General features: G+C 38.3%; 1 protein-coding gene across 3 annotated transcripts; it reads right to left on the reverse strand.

The window, feature by feature from the left end:
• Window positions 1–328: 328 nt before the first annotated feature.
• DDX3X (DEAD-box helicase 3 X-linked) lies at window positions 329–18173 on the reverse strand. Of its 3 annotated transcripts, XM_015814901.2 has the most exons (19): window positions 18004–18173; window positions 16244–16298; window positions 15402–15452; window positions 13199–13261; window positions 11254–11385; window positions 10276–10399; window positions 9134–9301; window positions 8953–9052; window positions 7653–7788; window positions 7156–7241; window positions 6317–6415; window positions 6071–6231; window positions 5798–5942; window positions 5089–5233; window positions 4676–4857; window positions 4473–4590; window positions 3680–3836; window positions 2970–3130; window positions 329–2832 (listed from the first exon to the last, which is right to left on the reverse strand). In XM_015814901.2, the coding sequence occupies exons 1-19, from the start codon at window positions 18046–18048 to the stop codon at window positions 2753–2755; spliced, it is 2208 nt and encodes a 735-aa protein (XP_015670387.1). In that variant the 5' UTR covers window positions 18049–18173; the 3' UTR covers window positions 329–2752. The 3 variants fall into 3 exon arrangements, with proteins under 3 accessions (XP_015670387.1, XP_015670389.1, XP_015670390.1); XM_015814903.2 differs by lacking the exon at window positions 13199–13261; XM_015814904.2 differs by lacking the exons at window positions 11254–11385; window positions 13199–13261.
• Window positions 18174–18435: the final 262 nt, after the last annotated feature.

Genomic DNA, 18435 nt, shown 5'->3' on the forward strand with positions numbered 1-18435 from the left:
TTACTAGATGAGTGATAGTTAAGTAACTGTCGAATTATACATTTCTACTATATTATTATACTAAGCAACCTCATCTACAGGTTGCAACCAACACTATTACTTATTATTCAGGTCGAAACTGATCTGTTTTGGATTACAGTATACCAAAAAGCAATAAATGGCTGTCTACCCCAAACCAAAAGCCCCCCCCCCCGAAAGTTCAGTTCATGGTGCCCAGATTTAGTCAGAGATTAGGAAAAGCAGAATCATTATTTTTTCCAACCATCTATTTTTTCCTATGGTTAAACCATTCCATTCCACTTTTAGTAAGAATCAAAACTACACAGGATTCATTTCAACCTTTTATTTTATTAAAATTTGAGAGTAATGCACAGCACATGCAGTGCTAGCATCTAAACTAATACAATAAGCAATTACTAAACCTACAGTGACCTGACGCTCATATTGTTTACACTCAGCAAGTTTAAACCCATTCTTTGCATATGACTGAATCTTTATCACAACTGAAGAATATTGCTGGTTGTAAAACTCACTAAAATGCTATTGCTGAATGTACAAGTCACTGATTATGCCAATACAACAAAGATAACCACATGTTTGAGGATTGCAATGTGCCAGACATTCACTGAAAAAAAAAACACACACAACTAAACAAAAACTCACGCAACGAACATCTGAGAATCTGGACACTTCACATCAGTGTTTTGAAGTGTTTCATTAATATCTTAAGACAAGTGTATCAAAACCTTGGCATGTTTAATTTTAAAGTTGCCAATTTTTGTTTTACTATCAGAAAGTTATGGCTACACTGCTAATGCCGGGTCTGCTTAATTTGACTTAAGAGTTTAATATGACTTAAACATTAAAAGCTCACACTACCCCGAAATATATAATTTCACGCATACGGTGACATTCAACATTCAAGTGCCAGTGTTTTTGTACTGTCTTTTGGTCAAGTTTCTTTAAACTTTCAAAGAATCACTTTTAGGCTTACAAAAATAAATATTTGTCAAAAATGTTCAATAAATATTACACAAAACTAGCAGCAAAAAGTATCTAGAAATCTGTCGTGTGCAAATAGTTTTCTTCCCAACCATTATTCCCATGGTCCCAGTTTTAGAATCTAGTTCCTTCTCCTTAGCCAAGCTGCGTTGTCTCCCAAGAGACAAAATAAGATTGGAAGTTAAGGACACGCACACAAGACATATAAAATTCTCTGAATGTGCAATAAAAGAAGTATTTTGTAAAAAGTTATGGGCAAAATGTACAAGGGCCTAAATCTAGACTAATTGAAATAGCACCATAACAAATGACTTCAAATACTGTCAAGTGCACCTACTTAAAGTTTAGTACAAGGCACAATACACTTGAAAAGATCTATTGCACTTTAGGAGATTTTGCTGTTGTCCTATGCCACTTAGAGAAAGAGTTGGTAATAGCTCTGGCAACAGACGTTATCCCAGAGACACTAAGTGACAGAGGCCTTTTACTGTTGGAAATACTCATCTTTGGCCAGATCAGCATAACAAGACTAAATACAATGGAAACCTATGCAACTAAAACTGACTAAAACTGCACTTGATAGCAGAATTGAACCTTGTGCAGTTATGTACATTCCAACCTTTGTGATCTCAGAATTTGTTACTCTTCTGGAGCCATTTTACAAGTCTACAGTAAGCCAGTTAACACTTCAACGCAGCTTGAACAGAGTAATGTGAATCTGCATTAAAATAAAGCCTGCTGCATAATTCTTCCTGTTCATTCCCCCTTGACCAAAAAACATCAACACTAGCATGCGTTAAGACCAAAAAAATCAGTCAGGCCCTTTTAAAAAATGGACCTTCACTGTTATGGTCAGCCATTCTACCATTTCAACTTAATATGGCAGGCAATTTTGAAACGTCTAAGTAGATGAATTCTCCTAAAAACTATTTCAAGTTCAGACCTTTAAACATTCCCTGTAATGTTCTGCCTTCTATTGGCTAGCTCACATTAATAATCTGCCTAAACACTGGAATTGCTGTGTTTACTTGCATTTACTTTTAAAACAGTGCTTGTATGCATGCAATCCATACATCACCTCATTACCAGGACTGGAATGGCTTTTTAAAGACAATCAGGTTCGAAGTACCTATCCAGGATAGAGTGAGCAAATCAACTTTAACTTTGTACAGTTTTGCCACATTAGAAACTAATTCCATTGATATGCTTCAAGATGTTTTATTTTTCAAATCTCCAAGTATCAAAGCCCTAATGTAGGCCACCGCACAAGTTTTTTTTCTTTTGTTTTTGCAGATAAAGTGGATGAATCAATGATTCCTGTAAGTTGTATCACACCTGTGTGCCAAGGTTTGATTTTTATAAAGCCCAAGTTGAATAATTTTGCAAAGACAATTGATAATCTTGGGCATCACTGAGCCAACAGGACATCAAAATAAAAAGTTGTCTAAAGTTAAAGGCACAGTACATTAACAAATGATCCTCAGTCACAAAATTATAAATACAGTTTAGGAGTGGGAGTGGGGTTGGGTAGAGGAGTTAATCCTGACTACAATGGAGTCTTTAAACCTTCTTCAAAGTAGGGCTTCTGTTCCTTTCCTTCTTGTGACCTTGAGCTCCCTTAAAAAAAATTCAGTGGAGAATCACAGCTGGTAATGTACTGCGAGTTCTTGAAGCTACACAAGGTATAGTCTGGCTAAGTTACATGTGGTTTCCATATTAGTTTGTTTGGTAAGAATCTGCAGCAAGCAGATCAGTTGCCCCACCAATCTACCCCCTGAGAGTTATAGTTTCCTCCATATCCATCACTGTTATAGAAGCCGCCATAACCACCTATTAAGACAAAAGAAGAGAGAGAGAAATTTAAGATACAATGAAAATGTTCACAAGGCATTTTAACATAGAGCCCTGTGGAGTGTTGTAATATTTTTCTATCACCATTCCCAACCTAAACAGCACAAAAGATTTACCTCCAAATCCTCTGCTACCTCCGTGACCACCTCCACCTCCACCTCCACCACCACCACTGCGACCGCTACTTGCACGACTGCTGCCAAAACTACTGCTCCCACCACTGTTGCTGCTGCTGCTTGTTCGATAATCTCTGGCACCGAAGCCTCCACTGAAGCGGCTGAAGGAAAACAAAAAGGTAGTCAGTCAGTATTTAAAATATCTACAAATCCCATTAAATAAACCCTCTAGTAAAGTAAATTCTTATATTCTGTATCTATTTTGCCATAGCATGCTCGTTATAGCTATTGTCTCAAATTCTTCAACTGGTTTTTTTTTTTTAAAAAAAAGCTATCCATTATTCATTCTCTGCAGAATGTTATTTCAGAATTTCAACTGAACTGGCATCTAATTTCCCCAAACCAAAAAGTCTAACACAGTAAGCAGGGAACACCATGCATGCTGCCCTGAGCTCCTACAAAGAAAGTGGAATATAAATCTAACAAATAAATACCATATTTACTACCATTTTCTCTGGTCTTTCAACAGTGAAACAGCCCCTTCACACCCTACTTTTCTGCAAAATGCAAAGGAATATTGGAGCAGCAAAAAGCCCTCATCCTGAAAACACAGGAAGTAGAACACAGCTTCCAACCTGAGTGAAACTGAGTGAAGCTCTAGCCAGCTACATGGAAGGCAGGTTTCTCAAACTTAAATTCATTCATGTTACCCTTTGGAACGTCCACGGCTGCTTCCGCCCTTATGAAGTTGCTCATATGCCAAGTTTTCTAGCCAAGCTGGTACTTCCTGCTTTGCTTCAACAAGTAGATCTAACAAGTCTTTTGTGATATTTGCGTTCCTATCATTAAAAAATGATGTGGCAAGACCTAAAAGAAAAGTTAAGGAAACATGAGAGCTTCAGCTATCTGTGCTTATTTTCAAAATGACACAAAAGCAGATAGTCCTTCCTAACCACTCATAATGAGCTTAGTTAACAGTAATTTATCACTGCATTTATGATCAATTTGTTCCCCTTTTTGTATGAAGGATAAGCCATTGATGGGCTTTTCCTTCTACATGTTTTACAACGCTGAAAGTAAAAACATGTCAAAACCAAAGGCATTTAAATGGGGATGTTATTTAAAACCTGGGATACTCTTTTCACAAATATATTCTTCAATGTGAAAATTTCTCAGAAATGCAATAATGCTAACCACTATGCAATTTCCATTAGGAATTTTCCAAACCTGGCAACAAGATTTGTAAGTTCATATACTGCCTTACAAGGAACTTACAAATTCACTCAATAATACATACTGATCTTTTCCAACAGGCCTTTATTGGCAGAGATCTCCTTAAAAGTACTTGCATCCTAATCAATGTCCATTATTATTTTGAAAAAGCTTTTTTCAGTAGAGGTTGGGAAAATTCTGAGCAGCTACACATTCTCAAGTTATTTAGCACTTCTGCATATATAGATCTTAGCAACTGCAAAACCCCCACCAGGATTAATGCCCTCTTACCAAGATTTCCTACACGACCCGTACGGCCAATGCGATGCACATATTCTTCTATGTCACTTGGCAAATCAAAATTTATGACATGTTTAACATTGGAAATATCCAATCCTCGTGCCGCTACCTATTGAAGACAAGAGGGGAACCCTGAATTCCCAAAGCTAAAATTAAAAAGACACACAAAGCTATACAACCAAATATGTCCTTACTGCAGTGGCAACTAAGATGGGACTTCTGCCAGAGCGGAACTGATGTAATGCTTCTTCTCTATCTCGCTGAGAGCGATCACCATGGATACTGGTGCAAGCATATCCTTCACGGAACAGGAACTCCTCCAGGGAATCAGCTCCCTTTTTAGTCTCTACAAACACCAAAGTCAAGGAATCCTTGCCTGCATACACAAAGAATTTCATTAATTGTTTACCTGTCAATATAGCACCACGTGATACAAACTAGTGCTATGATTGCAATAATAAAGAAGTTACTAATCAAGCTAGTTGCAGGCAGATTGAAGTAAAAACAGTCAATTATAGGAGAAAATAGGAAGGAAAGCCTGCATTTTTCTCCTCAGCTAATACAGAGTTACATTAGATTTATGCTGGAATTCTTCCTCAGTCTTTACCTGTGGCATTCAAGAGATCAAGCAGAAATGACCGTTTGTCTGGCTCTTCCACCCATACTACTTTCTGTGTGATGTTCTCAGATGTAGAGCCAACTCGGCCAACAGCCAGAAAAATATATTCCTCCAAGAAATCACGAGCAAGCATCTAAAAAATAGCACTTAATTAGCATAAATATGCATCTAACCATAGTTCATCAATCACCACAAAACTCTATGGGTGTACAGAAGTGTCCCAACAATAGGAACTATAGACAAGTTCTTCAAAAGAAAACTATTCAAGACCTCCGCTTATTTCTTTTTAACAAGTTTACCATAGATTCTCAGTCATCCAGGTCATGCTTGTCCCAAAGGTGCTGTTCAAAAGTCAACTGGACTTTCTTGGTTTTTTCCTTGAAAACGTTTTGATTCTCATGCCAGAACTGAAGAAGCTTCTTAGATGAGAAACAAAAGGTTTTCAAGGAAAAAAACAAGAAAGTCCAGTTGACTTTTGAACATCAGCTTTGGGTTTACCATAGACCAGCGTGTCAAAACACCAGCCCATGGGCCGGTTGCATCATGCGGAGGCCACGCCCACCCCAGCAATGCAAAAAAAAAGTCATGACATGTCACGTGATGAGTTTGACACCCGTGCCATAGACAATTACTTTCAGTGTTTATCAGTTTCCCTTTAATGTGTTGAATCTTATGGAAAGTTGAACATCATAAATACCTGGATTTCCTTTGGAAAAGTAGCACTAAACATCATTGTCTGACGGATACCCTTTAGTGGCATAGTATCTTGTTCAACAATACGACGAATCTGAGGCTCAAAACCCATGTCAAGCATACGATCAGCTTCATCCAAAACCAAGTATCTAGAAAATACATAGTAGCACATAAAGAGTTCTATGATTCCATATTAACAAGGAAGCTCCAGAGTATCCAAGGTTATCAATATTACAACACTTATCATCTTATAAACATACAGAACCGTATTACTTACTTGCAGAAATCCAGGCCTATCTTTCCTCTCTCCATCATATCTACAAGGCGGCCTGGAGTTGCCACAAGCAAATGGCAGCCACGTTCCAAGTCACGTATCTGTTGACCAATGTCAGCGCCACCATATACAACACAAGGACGGACTTTGGAACGATAGGCGAACTAGAGGGAAGAAAATCAAGAATTTCAGATCTAAAACTTTGCCTTGTGATCTGCTAATAAGCTCCCAGGAGCATGTAATATTTACCTTTCTAGCTTCTTCATATATCTGCACTGCCAATTCCCTTGTTGGTGCCAAAACTAATGAAATTGGATATTGTTTACGTCGCCCATATCTTCCATTTTCCTGTAATGTTAAAGAGCAAGATGTCACTGAAAATATAGCCCAATGTTATGCCCATTTCATTCTGCCTGATTATTTCCTTGAAGTTAAACAGCAATACTAATAGTCCTTGACATACGACCACAATTGAGTCCAAATTTTTCTATGCAAGGCAGTTGAGTTGCATTTTATTTTACCTTTTGTCAGTTAAGCGAATCACTGAAGTGATTCAATGAAGCAAACTCGGCTTCCCCCATTGACTTTGCTTGTAAAAAGCTGGCTGGAAAGGTTACAATGGGTGATCACATGACCCTGGAACAGTGTTGTCATAAACACATGCCACATGCCAACCACCTAAGTTTTAATTACATGACCATGGGGATGTTGCAACAGTTTTAAGTATAAAAAACTACTAAGTTTTAATTACATGACCGTGGGGATGTTGCAACAGTTTTTAAGTATAAAAAACTATCAAAAATTACTTTTTTCAATACCGTTAAAACTCTGAACAGTCACTAAATGAATGGTTGTAAGTCAAGGCCCTAGCTGTGCTCTGTAGAGTTATTTTTGTGCTGAAACAAAAGTAATGCATGCCTTTCTCCTGCACAGGCAAATGAGTGAGTTATGTTCCCAAACAGAAAGAGTTCGTTCCCATACACAAATGTCAACATTAACACAGAACTGACAACTGGAGAAAGCATGATGAAATGCACATTGCTGGGAGTTATTCATAGATATTTATATGCTGCAAACCATACACTTGCCTTCATGGCTCTCAAAGCATCACCTGGGCCATCTGTATATATCTGACTCAATATGGGCAGAAGAAATGCAGCAGTTTTCCCAGAACCTAGAGAAAGATACATTAAAATTTGTTAGCAATGCAAAATCCTTTTATTTCTGAAAACAATTTCAACCACTATGCAATTATTGCTTATTATTCTAAGTTATACAGAAACCTGTGTTAAGCTGCGAATAGTTTTTATTCCAAATATATCATGCGAAGTCAAATTAGTGGTAGTTAGCCAATTACAGCCAATTGCAAAACAGCAGATTTTTGCAATATACCCAAACCCCTCCATTTGGAGAACAGCATTGGCCCATTTTCAGTATTTATTCAACACAACCTTACTTCAAAATACAATAATCAACCAGGCTTCTAAAGGAAAATTTTCAAAATCTGCACAGCATGGCTTTCATAGTTCGTAAATTTTACTTTTACTTCATTTAGAACATGCAACTATAACATAGACAGACTTACCTGTCTGAGCACAAGCCATAAGATCTCTTTTGTCTTTGATGATAGGAATAGCATATTTCTGAACAGGAGTAGGTCGAGTGTAGCTGGTGAGTTCTATGTTCCCCATGATAATTTCCCCCATGTCAATATCGCTAAACTGCAAAAGTATTTCAGTTATTAAGCAGTATTCTACATCAGTCCAACTACCTTAATAGCCAGCGTTGCACTCATACGGAGGCCTGATCCTGAATGGATGGAGCACTCCACCCTACCCACTGCCCTTGCTTATGGATTATAGACGCTTGTTTGATTTAAAGCCTTGGTAGGAATTTGACTCTGAGGTGGCCGAGTGCTTGACTTCTAAGAACCAATTCAAATGTACTCACAGAAAATCAGTTCTAAGCTTGGCATTGAAGCAAACAGCTTTTTTCTACGTACAGCAGATAATCAAAAGCAGCTAATTATAATTCCTGGATGCAATTTTTTTTTGGTTATCTGCTTTCCATTGAAGAAAATGTATGAAAAACAGGATTTATTTTTTAAAAAATAATTGGACTATGCCACACAATAGTCTCTTTGTTAAAGATTCATTTTTCACACTTACGGCCATTGGTCATAAAGTGAGGCAGAACTTGCTTAACAATTGTCTGGATTAGCAAAAAAAAAAATTGTTCTCAATTGTGGTTGTTCATTGAGGACTTCTCTATTCTATCCAAGCAACATCAGCAAATCTACAACAGCCTAAGTTCTATAGTATTCTTTTGAAAATAATCCACCTGCACTGGTATTTTAATAGTGCATTAACCTATCAATTAATTTTTTTCAATTATTAGCTTTGTAGGAGTTCCCTGTTTCTTTCTCCAGTTGTCTGCATATTTAAAATGTATTTAATTCTCAATTCATTCAGCAAAAACCTCAATATAGCTAACTGTTTAACTCTATATAACCAAGCCCAACACGAGGCATATGCTAATTTCTAATTTCCTTAGTGCCTGTAAGTCCTAGGCATTAATATTACTTCTGTGTTAACACAATCTAGATATATACTGTACTATTTACAAATATAATCTGAGTATAAAGACCCACACCTACACTTCATTAACAGTTAATAAGGCATAATAAGATGACCAAGTTTAAAAAGAATCAGACATCGAATTATAAGGCATAATCTCTTTCCAAACAAAATTACTAGCATAAAAATGGAACCAATGTCCTTTCTGAAGGATTAATCAATTAAAAAGTACTAATTTATTACTATATGAAAATTTAACAATTTTAGCACGTTGCCAAATAAATGCATTATGAAATTGGTAGTACTTACACTTTCAATGTGTGGAGGACAGTTGTTGCCTGTTGCCTCAACTGGAATGTCATCATATTTTTCAAAGTTAATGCCTGTATTCCCCCCACCGAACAGCTCCCTAGAATGAAAATAAGTCTATTTGTATCATATAGCATTGAATATTTCACTGAAAGTTGCCAGGTAAACCTTTAATACTCACTGTTGCATACGGTCACTTGGGGCAAGTGGTGTTGACCAGTCATCGTCATCACTTTTATCAGACCAACGACTGTTTCCACCACGATCAAATCGACCACCAAAGGAACTCTTATCACCACGACTCCCAATGCCATCAAAATCACTGCATCTTCCACCACGATCCTCAAATCTAAACATCATACAATATTGCATTAAATCCACATGTACGTGCTCCTTTAAAGCAGCCTAACAAGTTGGCAGCTTTAAAATATTCACATTTGGTTTAAAGCAGATTGCATTATTTGAGGCTTAAGCCCATTTTGCTTTTCAGAAACATACTAATGATATAATCCAAAAAAGATTAGGTTTAATTAATTAACACCACTATAGAAATTAATAATTTCAGTTTTCTGTCATGTTAAGAAACCAACATGTGAAAGTTTTGGGAATCATGCTGATTTGAGGGCTGCAGCTTTTGCCTTTCGGCTATCAAAGGCTCTCTATTGTTTCTTTGCCCTCGCTATCAGTTGTGGAGATTCAACTAAGTAGAAGGATTTTAACGATTCAGACTGCATTTATTCCATCTCAATTCTTAGTGATTAATTAGGAACTCTTGTATACCAAACTCTGGGTTCAGCTCCCTTTTCAGTCATGACATTCATGACCTTAAAGCCATTCCTTCACTCAGTACAATCTACCGGTACTTCATAGGATTCTTAGGAGGATAAAAAGGGAGGAAACATCCATGCTGCCTTGAACACTCTGATGGAAAGTGGGGATGCAAGAGTAATTTAAAAAAAAAAATCAAGATACTCTGCAATCAAACCAAACCAAATAGTTACAGAATAGGCTTTGGATAGAAGGACAAAAGTACCTATGCAAGATTTTAGATATGGCAAACCAAAAATAATTTTTCATAAATTCTGAACTAATCTATTAGCCAAAAGCAATTTTATAGGAAATGCTGAGTATTTTTTTTCTAATTAAAATGAACACACACAGAGAGAGACACCTAGCTATTGGCACCAAACAATTCAGACCAGTAACATATTAGGATTAGTGAAATGATTTTATTAAAACTAACTTATGATACAACTAAATTTCTGCAGACAATAGTAAAGATTTGCAGCTTTTTTTTTTTCAAAGATTAAACAAAGTGGTTACCTTCCTCTTGAGCCATTGCCACGGTCAGTAAAGAAACTTGATTTTCCTGATCCACGTTCACTTCTTGCACCAAAGCTACTATATGCATCCCTGTCTCTGGTAGCATTCCATCCACCATCAAATCCTACAAATACAATTCATTATGAAATATTTCCAAAGATATTTACAGGTAAGAGAAAAGAAATATATTGAAAAGAGCCATTAATATCAACAAGTAGCCACCACTCTTCCAAAGATAACATCTGTATTTGTTCAAAGTCATACTGCCATCAAGTTAAGATAGCACTGACAGCAAAAAAAAAAAAAAAAAGAGAGAGAGAGAGAGAGATAGTTAATTTTGTAGGCAATGGTATTCAATATCCAGCAGCTGTTGATCCTTTCAAGCTGAATAAACCCCACCTACCCTGAATACTTTTACTTCTGTTCAATGAGGAATGAGCCTATGGCATATCTCTAGAGTACAACCATTAGGCAACCCATACTAAACATATGGTCATTTAAAACTTCACAATTTCACAACAGTTTGAAAACTGGAAATTTCAAGTTTCATGAATTTGCCCACATACTGACACCAGTTAAGAAGAAACAATCAAATGAAAGATTTTGAGAATGTATACCATCCTTGACATGTAAAACCTGGAGAAGACAGTAATTGGAACAACTATTGGGCAGTAGCTTTAATATTGCTAAGTCATTAATAGAAACCTCTGATGTGAAATGTTTTGACTCCAGGATTCAAATTGATCTTCAACTTTTTGTGGCAAGGATTCTAAAGAACCATTAAAATTTCAGAACTATGATATCTGCTGCATTTCTGTTCAGGAGGGCAGCTCCATTAAAGCTGCTTGGTAAGAAAATTCAAAGAATTTTCCGTAAGAAGTTTCACGAGCTTCATACTTTGCCCTATCTTAAGCTCTCTATTTTTTAATCACTATTTAAGCACTAAGTTGGAGAGAAGCGACAGGTCCCCACGCCCACCTCTGTCATCACGTCCAGATCCTCCTCTGGATCCAAACACATCGCGATCACGATCGTAGCCATTCATCCGGCTGTCACGATCATATCCATTCATATAGCCATTACCTCCACGAGAGTCCCAGCTGGGGGAATCTTTAGCAGAGAATAAAAAGTTAAACAATTAAAGTGTTAAATGTCACTTGTGCCAGCAAATAGTTTTTGCAAGCTCCGCTGTAACTGTGTGACTTCTGCTGCCAGAAATTTACATTTAAGGGCAATTTTCTTTTAAAAAAGGGCAACTTGCCCTCAAATAATTAAAATTGCAGGTTTCTCTGCATCTATGTTCACAAAACCTGCAAAGTTTATGGATACTTAATTATGTAGCTGAACATTCTTAAGAATATTAAAAACATAACTATAACTGTACTATAGCTATGTACCTTGTACACCAATATTGCTGCCATGCAGTAAGTTGAAGCACATCCTAAATAAAAACTGGTCAATTTGAAGCAAGTCCAGCACTAAGCTCAATGTCCAATGCTAAGCTCAAAGATACAATTTATTAAGCACACAGCAATTAAAAAGCACCACTCTGACTAGCCATTGCTAATATGTACATTTTTTCAGATCAGTTTTTTTAAAAAAGAAAAAGCTGCTTGTACAGTACATTAGAAGTCTGCAACTATCATTAGAAAGTTCATGAAAGAGCCCAATCTGGGTCGGTCACCAGGACCAAAGGTTTAATCTTCTGAGCTTTCGGACTCAGAGCACGAGTCCAAAAGCTCGGAAGACTAAACCCTCTGGTCCCGGTGACAGACACAGATTGGATCCTGCAACATTATCCTGGGACGCATATATTTGCCTTCATTTAGTTATCTGGTTTATCTTTACAAACATTCTGAAGTTTCAGAATCGCGCTCAGGTTAATCTCCTATAGAAAATGTGAAGAGCTCCCAGGGTGTGTGTGTAAAGTATTTGCTACAACTAGAGCTGAAGGATTTTTTCCTCACAAGCCAGGAAACACCAGAACAGGCGATGCGCCTCCCCCGTTTCTCCACACGCCTCCAGTCTCAAATCCAATTCTTTAAGAAAGGGAAGTTTAAGGAAAACTGGACATTATGAACTATTCTCCTCTTCAAAAGATCACATTAGTCCAGGGCTCCCCAAACCTTGTCCTATTATATCTGACAGTATTTAATATGCCAACAAATTCTACTTTTAAAATCTGCCATTGATTTTATTATAGTATTTTGAATAAGCTATTCAAATATTTATTATGATCTTTCTAAATCTTTCAGAAACTTATCCAGTTCGCAGATAAAATACTTACAGTTAACAGTGGGAAAAGTACTAAGCCACCTGCTGAATTACCTTGAAAGATTCAGCACATTATGTTAGTGTATAACATTATATGAACGTGCCCACTAAACAGAAAACCTGTGTTTTATTTTAAAACTTGGAATAGATTTACACTACTGACAAACAGTTTAACTGCATTGCTGGTGAAGAAAATGTTAAATAGTTTTAGTACATGTAGCCATAAAAAGAACTATAGCCATTAATAACCTTGGATTTAAAATTAATAAAAGTGAATGTCAAGCTTTTTGTTACTATGCTGGTGTCCTGTTTAAGAACAAATAACTTTCTCACCTTGTAACCCTAAGTCTACAAAAGTGGATCCTAGTACTTGCTAAATTATAGGCTTTTAATAAAAACCAGTGTTACTAAAAAGTACTAAACTTGGAAAGGAGCAAAAAATTTTAACATTTCTTCGCTGCCTGTGTCTTAATCATGTTTCCTTAATCATTACACCAATAGAGGAAAGTATTAAATTGAGGCAAGGAAGGCATGCCTGAGAATGTGCTTGAAGAAAAAGCTCAAACTGTTAGTTAACTGCAAGTTACTGCTTAGAGGCATGCTCCCAAACGGCAAACTTTAAAATCACCCCAGCCTGACACCAACTTACAGCTTCTTGGTGGTGGCATCGAATTGGAATAGTAGTTTGCTGCATAGTTATGGATATTGTATGCTGCAAAAGAGCCATGAAAACTCCCATGGTTCAGTTCGAAAGCATATTAAAACATTGTTATGGAATGTCCCCAACAACTTTTTGGCAATCTTATCATTCTGAAATGTAAAATTTCTGCAAATATATCAGCTTACCTTTGGTGACAGTAGAGCTCGCATTTGGACAAGCAGAAGAACAAGCAAGTCTCTGAATTTTTGTGACCAATACGGACACCCCCCCCCCATCATCTAACATAGAGTGCTTAAAAAAAACGAAGAGCTGGCCAATCAACAGCTTAGGACAGTCAGAAATAAACATTTCTCACTACTTCCAAGCATGTTTCAGTCCAGTAAAAAACTGATTTTTATTCACTCGTTCAAAATAGTATTACGAATCTTCTCTTTAATTGCTTTCAAGTACCCTTACCATGTTAATATCTCTTTGGGGAAGATTAACCCAAGCAGCTACCCACCTTCATCTAAGAGATCAGTTTGACTTTCTGCTTTTAACAAGAAAAACTTTTAATTCTTCTCCCTAATTAGTAAAAGGCCCAAAAATTACCTTATGAATTTGAATGTCACTCTGAAGCAACAAGAATTGCTGCCCATTTCAAGTCTTTCATGAACCTTCCCACAAGGCCCAAGATGTTTTAGAGTAGACCAACATCACTCCCAATCAGCATAGTCAACATTTACAGTATAAGCCAAAATGTATGAAGAACACAACTTCTAGAAAATTACTAAAAATCATTCTAATGAGATGACTTTTTCCTTGTGTACTAGAATAGGTGGGAGATGCACTAATTTGTTAATCTTTGTTATGTGTTCATAACACACAATTTTAAAAGTTTCTCAAGTCTATTAACTTTTTAACACATGTGTACCCATAGACTAAGATTAGCTATTTATGGTTATAGAAATCCTGGAAGTCAAAACAATTTTTCAAATTCTATCAAGTTTTAGCTTACAGTAAGACAAGAAACAGCCAAAATGCTCTAGTTTCAACAATGGGAGAAACATATTAAAGAAAGCTGTACATTCAAGTCTTCTAAAATTTTCAAAAAAAGGTGAATGACCTAAGGGTCTACAGCTCATTGGACCACATGACCATATCCCTATAATTTTAAATTTAAAAATGGAAGATAGGTCTAAATCAACTGTTAAGAATCAATAAAAAATGACACTTTGGCGTTTAACCAGAAACTGTTAAATGTAACTGCCACAAGACTACAACTAACACAGAAACAAACTTGATATATTTTGCCCACTATTGTCAGCTTAAAATAATCCTCTCTCCCAAAAATTGGGTGTAAGCAACTTTCCTGCAAATCACAAAAAAGGATAAAAAGGGAAGTATCTAAACCTAACAAAGCTTGCATTAAATGTTACTTTTTATTTGTTTAGTATCTAACAAGATTTAATTCCGGAAATATGGGTCCTCTTGAGAAAACTCAGAAATTTGATTATCATTTCTACAACCTTTTTGATCATTATAATTTTGTCTCAGAATATTTTTAATAACTAATTAACAGCTTTAGAAACTTCCTTCTATGAAGTTTTAAATTTCTAATCCTATAGGAGTGAACAGGCTTTTTGAAAGAACAGCACCCACGCTAAACTGGAAAAGGCCTGGGTCTCTGCTTACTTCCATTTCTTTATTACTAGTGTTTTCAAAATATTTCATTTCATAATGGATCCTTTCATAATTGCAATCTGAACTATCATAATTATCAATTATGTCATTCCATATTAGAATCAGTACTTGACAATGAATTTGATCATAACTTTCAGAAGAAACAATATTTTCTGCTGGCCCAGTATCATCATTGTTCAGGTTGTAGTAAATTGCATTATTACTTAAATAGCTTTACTGATGAAGTGAAAATGCAACTCTCAAATCACTGTCCTACTAAACAGTATTACACTCAAGCTGAATTTTCTCTTGCAACCGTCATACTGTAAAAATATCACAGTTAGTGTGTGAATTAACTTTTTTATGTGCTTCCTTGCTACTTATAACCACAGATATCACTTCCAAGCTGTAGTATAGGATTCTGACTAATATTTAATGTTTTAGGGTGTTCTAATGCATATCCACCTATGAATCAAGTTTAAATAAAGCAATATTACTTCACAATTGAAATCTATACCAACAAACATACCCTGCTTTGAAGCTTCTCTATTCCGCAAATGAGGAGGAATGTACCGGCCTTCTGGGGAAAAAAAAATACTTGTTAGTTTAAAAACCTCTACTTTCTAGAACAATCCATTACAGTATTGTTCTTATACTTTTCATGATTGGAAGCTGTTAGTTTATAACTTTTACTTGGCTATTAAGATATAGAACAATCTTCTAACCCAGGGGTAGGCAACCTTGGCTCTTTTATGACTCGTGGACTTCACCTCCCAGAATTCCTGAGCCAGCCATGCTGGCTCAGGAATTCTGGGAGTTGAAGTCCGCGAGTCATAAAAGAGCCAAGGTTGCCAACCCCTGTTCTAACCAGTAGCATAATTTATAAAGTGTAGTTATGTAATAACCTACTTTGCCATTAACAGATTACCTCAGAATCATAAAGTAAAAACAGTAACCCCACTAATGCTTATATTGTATCATTTCCTTTGAAACCTATTTATCCCAATATTGCCAGAACTTAAAAAGTACAGTACTTGAATTCAATCAATAGTGGTTCTTTGGCAGTATTGAAGGAATAATGATAGCACAGTTAGGTGATATTCCATTCCAACAAGCTCCAACAAGTTATAGGATTCAGAAATTGAATGAAGGTTGATCAAACACTGGATTTAGGAAGCATGCAGTCCTTAATGTTTCTTTTGAACCTCAACTGTCCAGCAAGATTAAAAAAACCATTACTTAACATTAAAGATGCATAACAAATATAAATACTGATGTGGGATCAGAATAGTAGCTTAATTTTTACTGAAATGATAGGCCACCCATAAGATCTATTAATTCTAGCAACATATTCTTGAATTATGTACTTACTTGCTGTTCCTCCTCCACTCTGAGAGTCTGAGGAATTCAAGTCTAGACCAGCAAACTTAAAAATACACAAAAGTTATCATTAGTTACATTTTCAAATGAAAACCTGCCAAGTTTTAGCTTCCACACACACACACACAAAAAAAAAAAATCAAGCAATTTCCCTAGCAACATCAAAGCAAGAGAAAAACTTAACTAAAACTTATTCACTTGCTTTATCAGTACTTTATTTATAGAGTAGGCACTTAAAGTGGTGTACCATCAGAGTATTTTACATTGAACTTAAACATTTCGATTGTTTCCCAACAACTACCCTCCCGATTTAAAACTCTTCGATGCACCTAGAAGCAAATCCTCTCCACACTTCAAATGCGGTTACAGCAGTTTTGATTTCTTGGAGCAAAATCACATTACTCTAAATAGTGATATGCTTATAGGGAGCCCTCTGTAGTAAATTCGCAGCTTTATACATTGCATTAGAGATATCAATTCTTTATTTGTCAAATAAACCCTGCCCAAGTATAAACGTTTGTTTTGAACTTGGTCTAAATCAGTGTTTTCTCAACCTTTGTCAATTTTAAGGCATGTGGACTTCAACTCCCAGAATTCCACAGCCAGCAATGCTGGCTGTGGAATTCTGGGAGTTGAAGTCCACATGCCTTAAAATTGACAAAGGTTGAGAAACACTGGTCTAAATACATCCTTCCTTCAAAATCGCAAAACTATGCGGCCGCCTGACCGGACCCAGACGGCTCTAGCCTTGGGAGAGTCGTTTCCTGCCTGCTCTCTGCGTTTTTCAGGCCGCAGCCGCGGCATTCCAGCTCTGCCGCAGCGAACGGCGACTGCGCTTTCCTAGCCTGCCGCTAATCCGGCGGCAGCGTCACACGCCTGCTCCGATTTCCCTGACCGGCTCTCTCCTTGGTCCATTTCGGGAGCTGGTTCTAGCCCACACCGCCCGCAAGGTCCTTTACTCTGCCCGCCGCTCTCTTTTAACAGTTCGACGACGGGCAAGAATGGAGGCGAGGAGCGGAGCGGCCGTCGTCAACGTAAAGGAGAAGAGGGAGAGAACCCGCCTTTCGAGGCGCGGTACCACCCTTTTCTCTCCCCCCCCCTTTTTTTTTCCGACAGGGGCCTCGAGGACAAAGGAGATGGGGGCGCGCGTGTCTGTGGGTGCGCGCGCACCTAAACACGGGCAAGCAAGAGCGGCAGCCGTAGTTCTGTGGCTCCCGCTCCCCGCGGCTGGGGAACCGCGCACGCGCTGCCCCCGTCCTCCCATTTCGTCATCGCTCGATGGCCGCCGTGGTCCCCCGCCCGCTGCAGTTCGAAGCCAGCGCCACCAGGGGGCCCGGCAGATGTAACCCCTCGCCAGAGCCGCACAAAGCCCCGGAACAGGCCCGGCCTGTCTCACACGGCCCAGGGGCGCTTCACCCTATCCCCTTCACGCATCGGCGCGGTTCTCCCTTGCCCTTCAACTCCCCCTCCGGCTCCTTTTTTCGGCCTACAACGACTCGAGCCCAAGCCGCCAAAATCGCGGCCTCCGAAAAAGGAACTGCGTCACAGTCAAATACGCCACCAGAAGGCCGGCACAGAAACCGTGCCGGGCTGGTGGAGCGCGGGAAGATGGTAGGGTTATCACAAGGGCAAAGGAACGCGCTGAAGACTACGAGAGAGCCCCGAAGCCAGATCGGCCCCCAATGGGGGAGGGGCGAAAAGCCCTCGCTACTCCGGGCCCACCCGTCTGTTTTTCCTTTGAGTTCCCTCACCTGCTGATCTAGACCGAGGGCATTTTCCACTGCCACATGACTCATAACGAGAGATCGTTCCGGGAGGTCCCGCTCCGCGTAGAGAAACTCGGATTCACAGAGAAGTAATACACGCCTCGCCTACAGCAGTTCTCCCACCTCCGTCTTAGAATCGCTTCTCTAACTGAAACACCCCCCGTTCGACCCGGGCCTTTATATATTCCTCCGCCCCCTCGCAGCCGCCGTGCTGACTTCAGCGCGCAAGCCACGCCCCTTCTTCCTCCTTTCGATCCCCTCCCCCCACCTCTGCTTGCTGCAAAAGGTATCGCGGGGAGAACTCTCCGCTCCGCATTAAGAGGTGGGGGGAGGGTGAAGAAATCCCAAGGCTACCGCGAGAACTAAAGTAAGTTCTGGACTCCTTCCGATTCGGGAGGCGTTAGATGGTACCGCGAG

The sequence above is a fragment of the Protobothrops mucrosquamatus genome, unplaced genomic scaffold (genome assembly GCF_001527695.2).
Source record: "Protobothrops mucrosquamatus isolate PMUCROS unplaced genomic scaffold, P.Mucros_1.0 scaffold294, whole genome shotgun sequence".
Classification (NCBI taxonomy): domain Eukaryota; kingdom Metazoa; phylum Chordata; class Lepidosauria; order Squamata; family Viperidae; genus Protobothrops; species Protobothrops mucrosquamatus.

Coding starts and splice junctions, on each gene's coding strand:
- DDX3X (XM_015814901.2), bottom strand. CDS start 18,048: ATGAGTCATGTGGCAGTGGAAAATGCCCTCGGTCTAGATCAGCAG. Junction 13,262..15,401: donor TAGAGAAGCTTCAAAGCAGG/GTATGTTTGTTG, acceptor GCTCTTTTGCAG/CATACAATATCCATAACTAT. Junction 9,053..9,133: donor CCAAGTGACCGTATGCAACA/GTGAGTATTAAA, acceptor TTTTCATTCTAG/GGAGCTGTTCGGTGGGGGGA.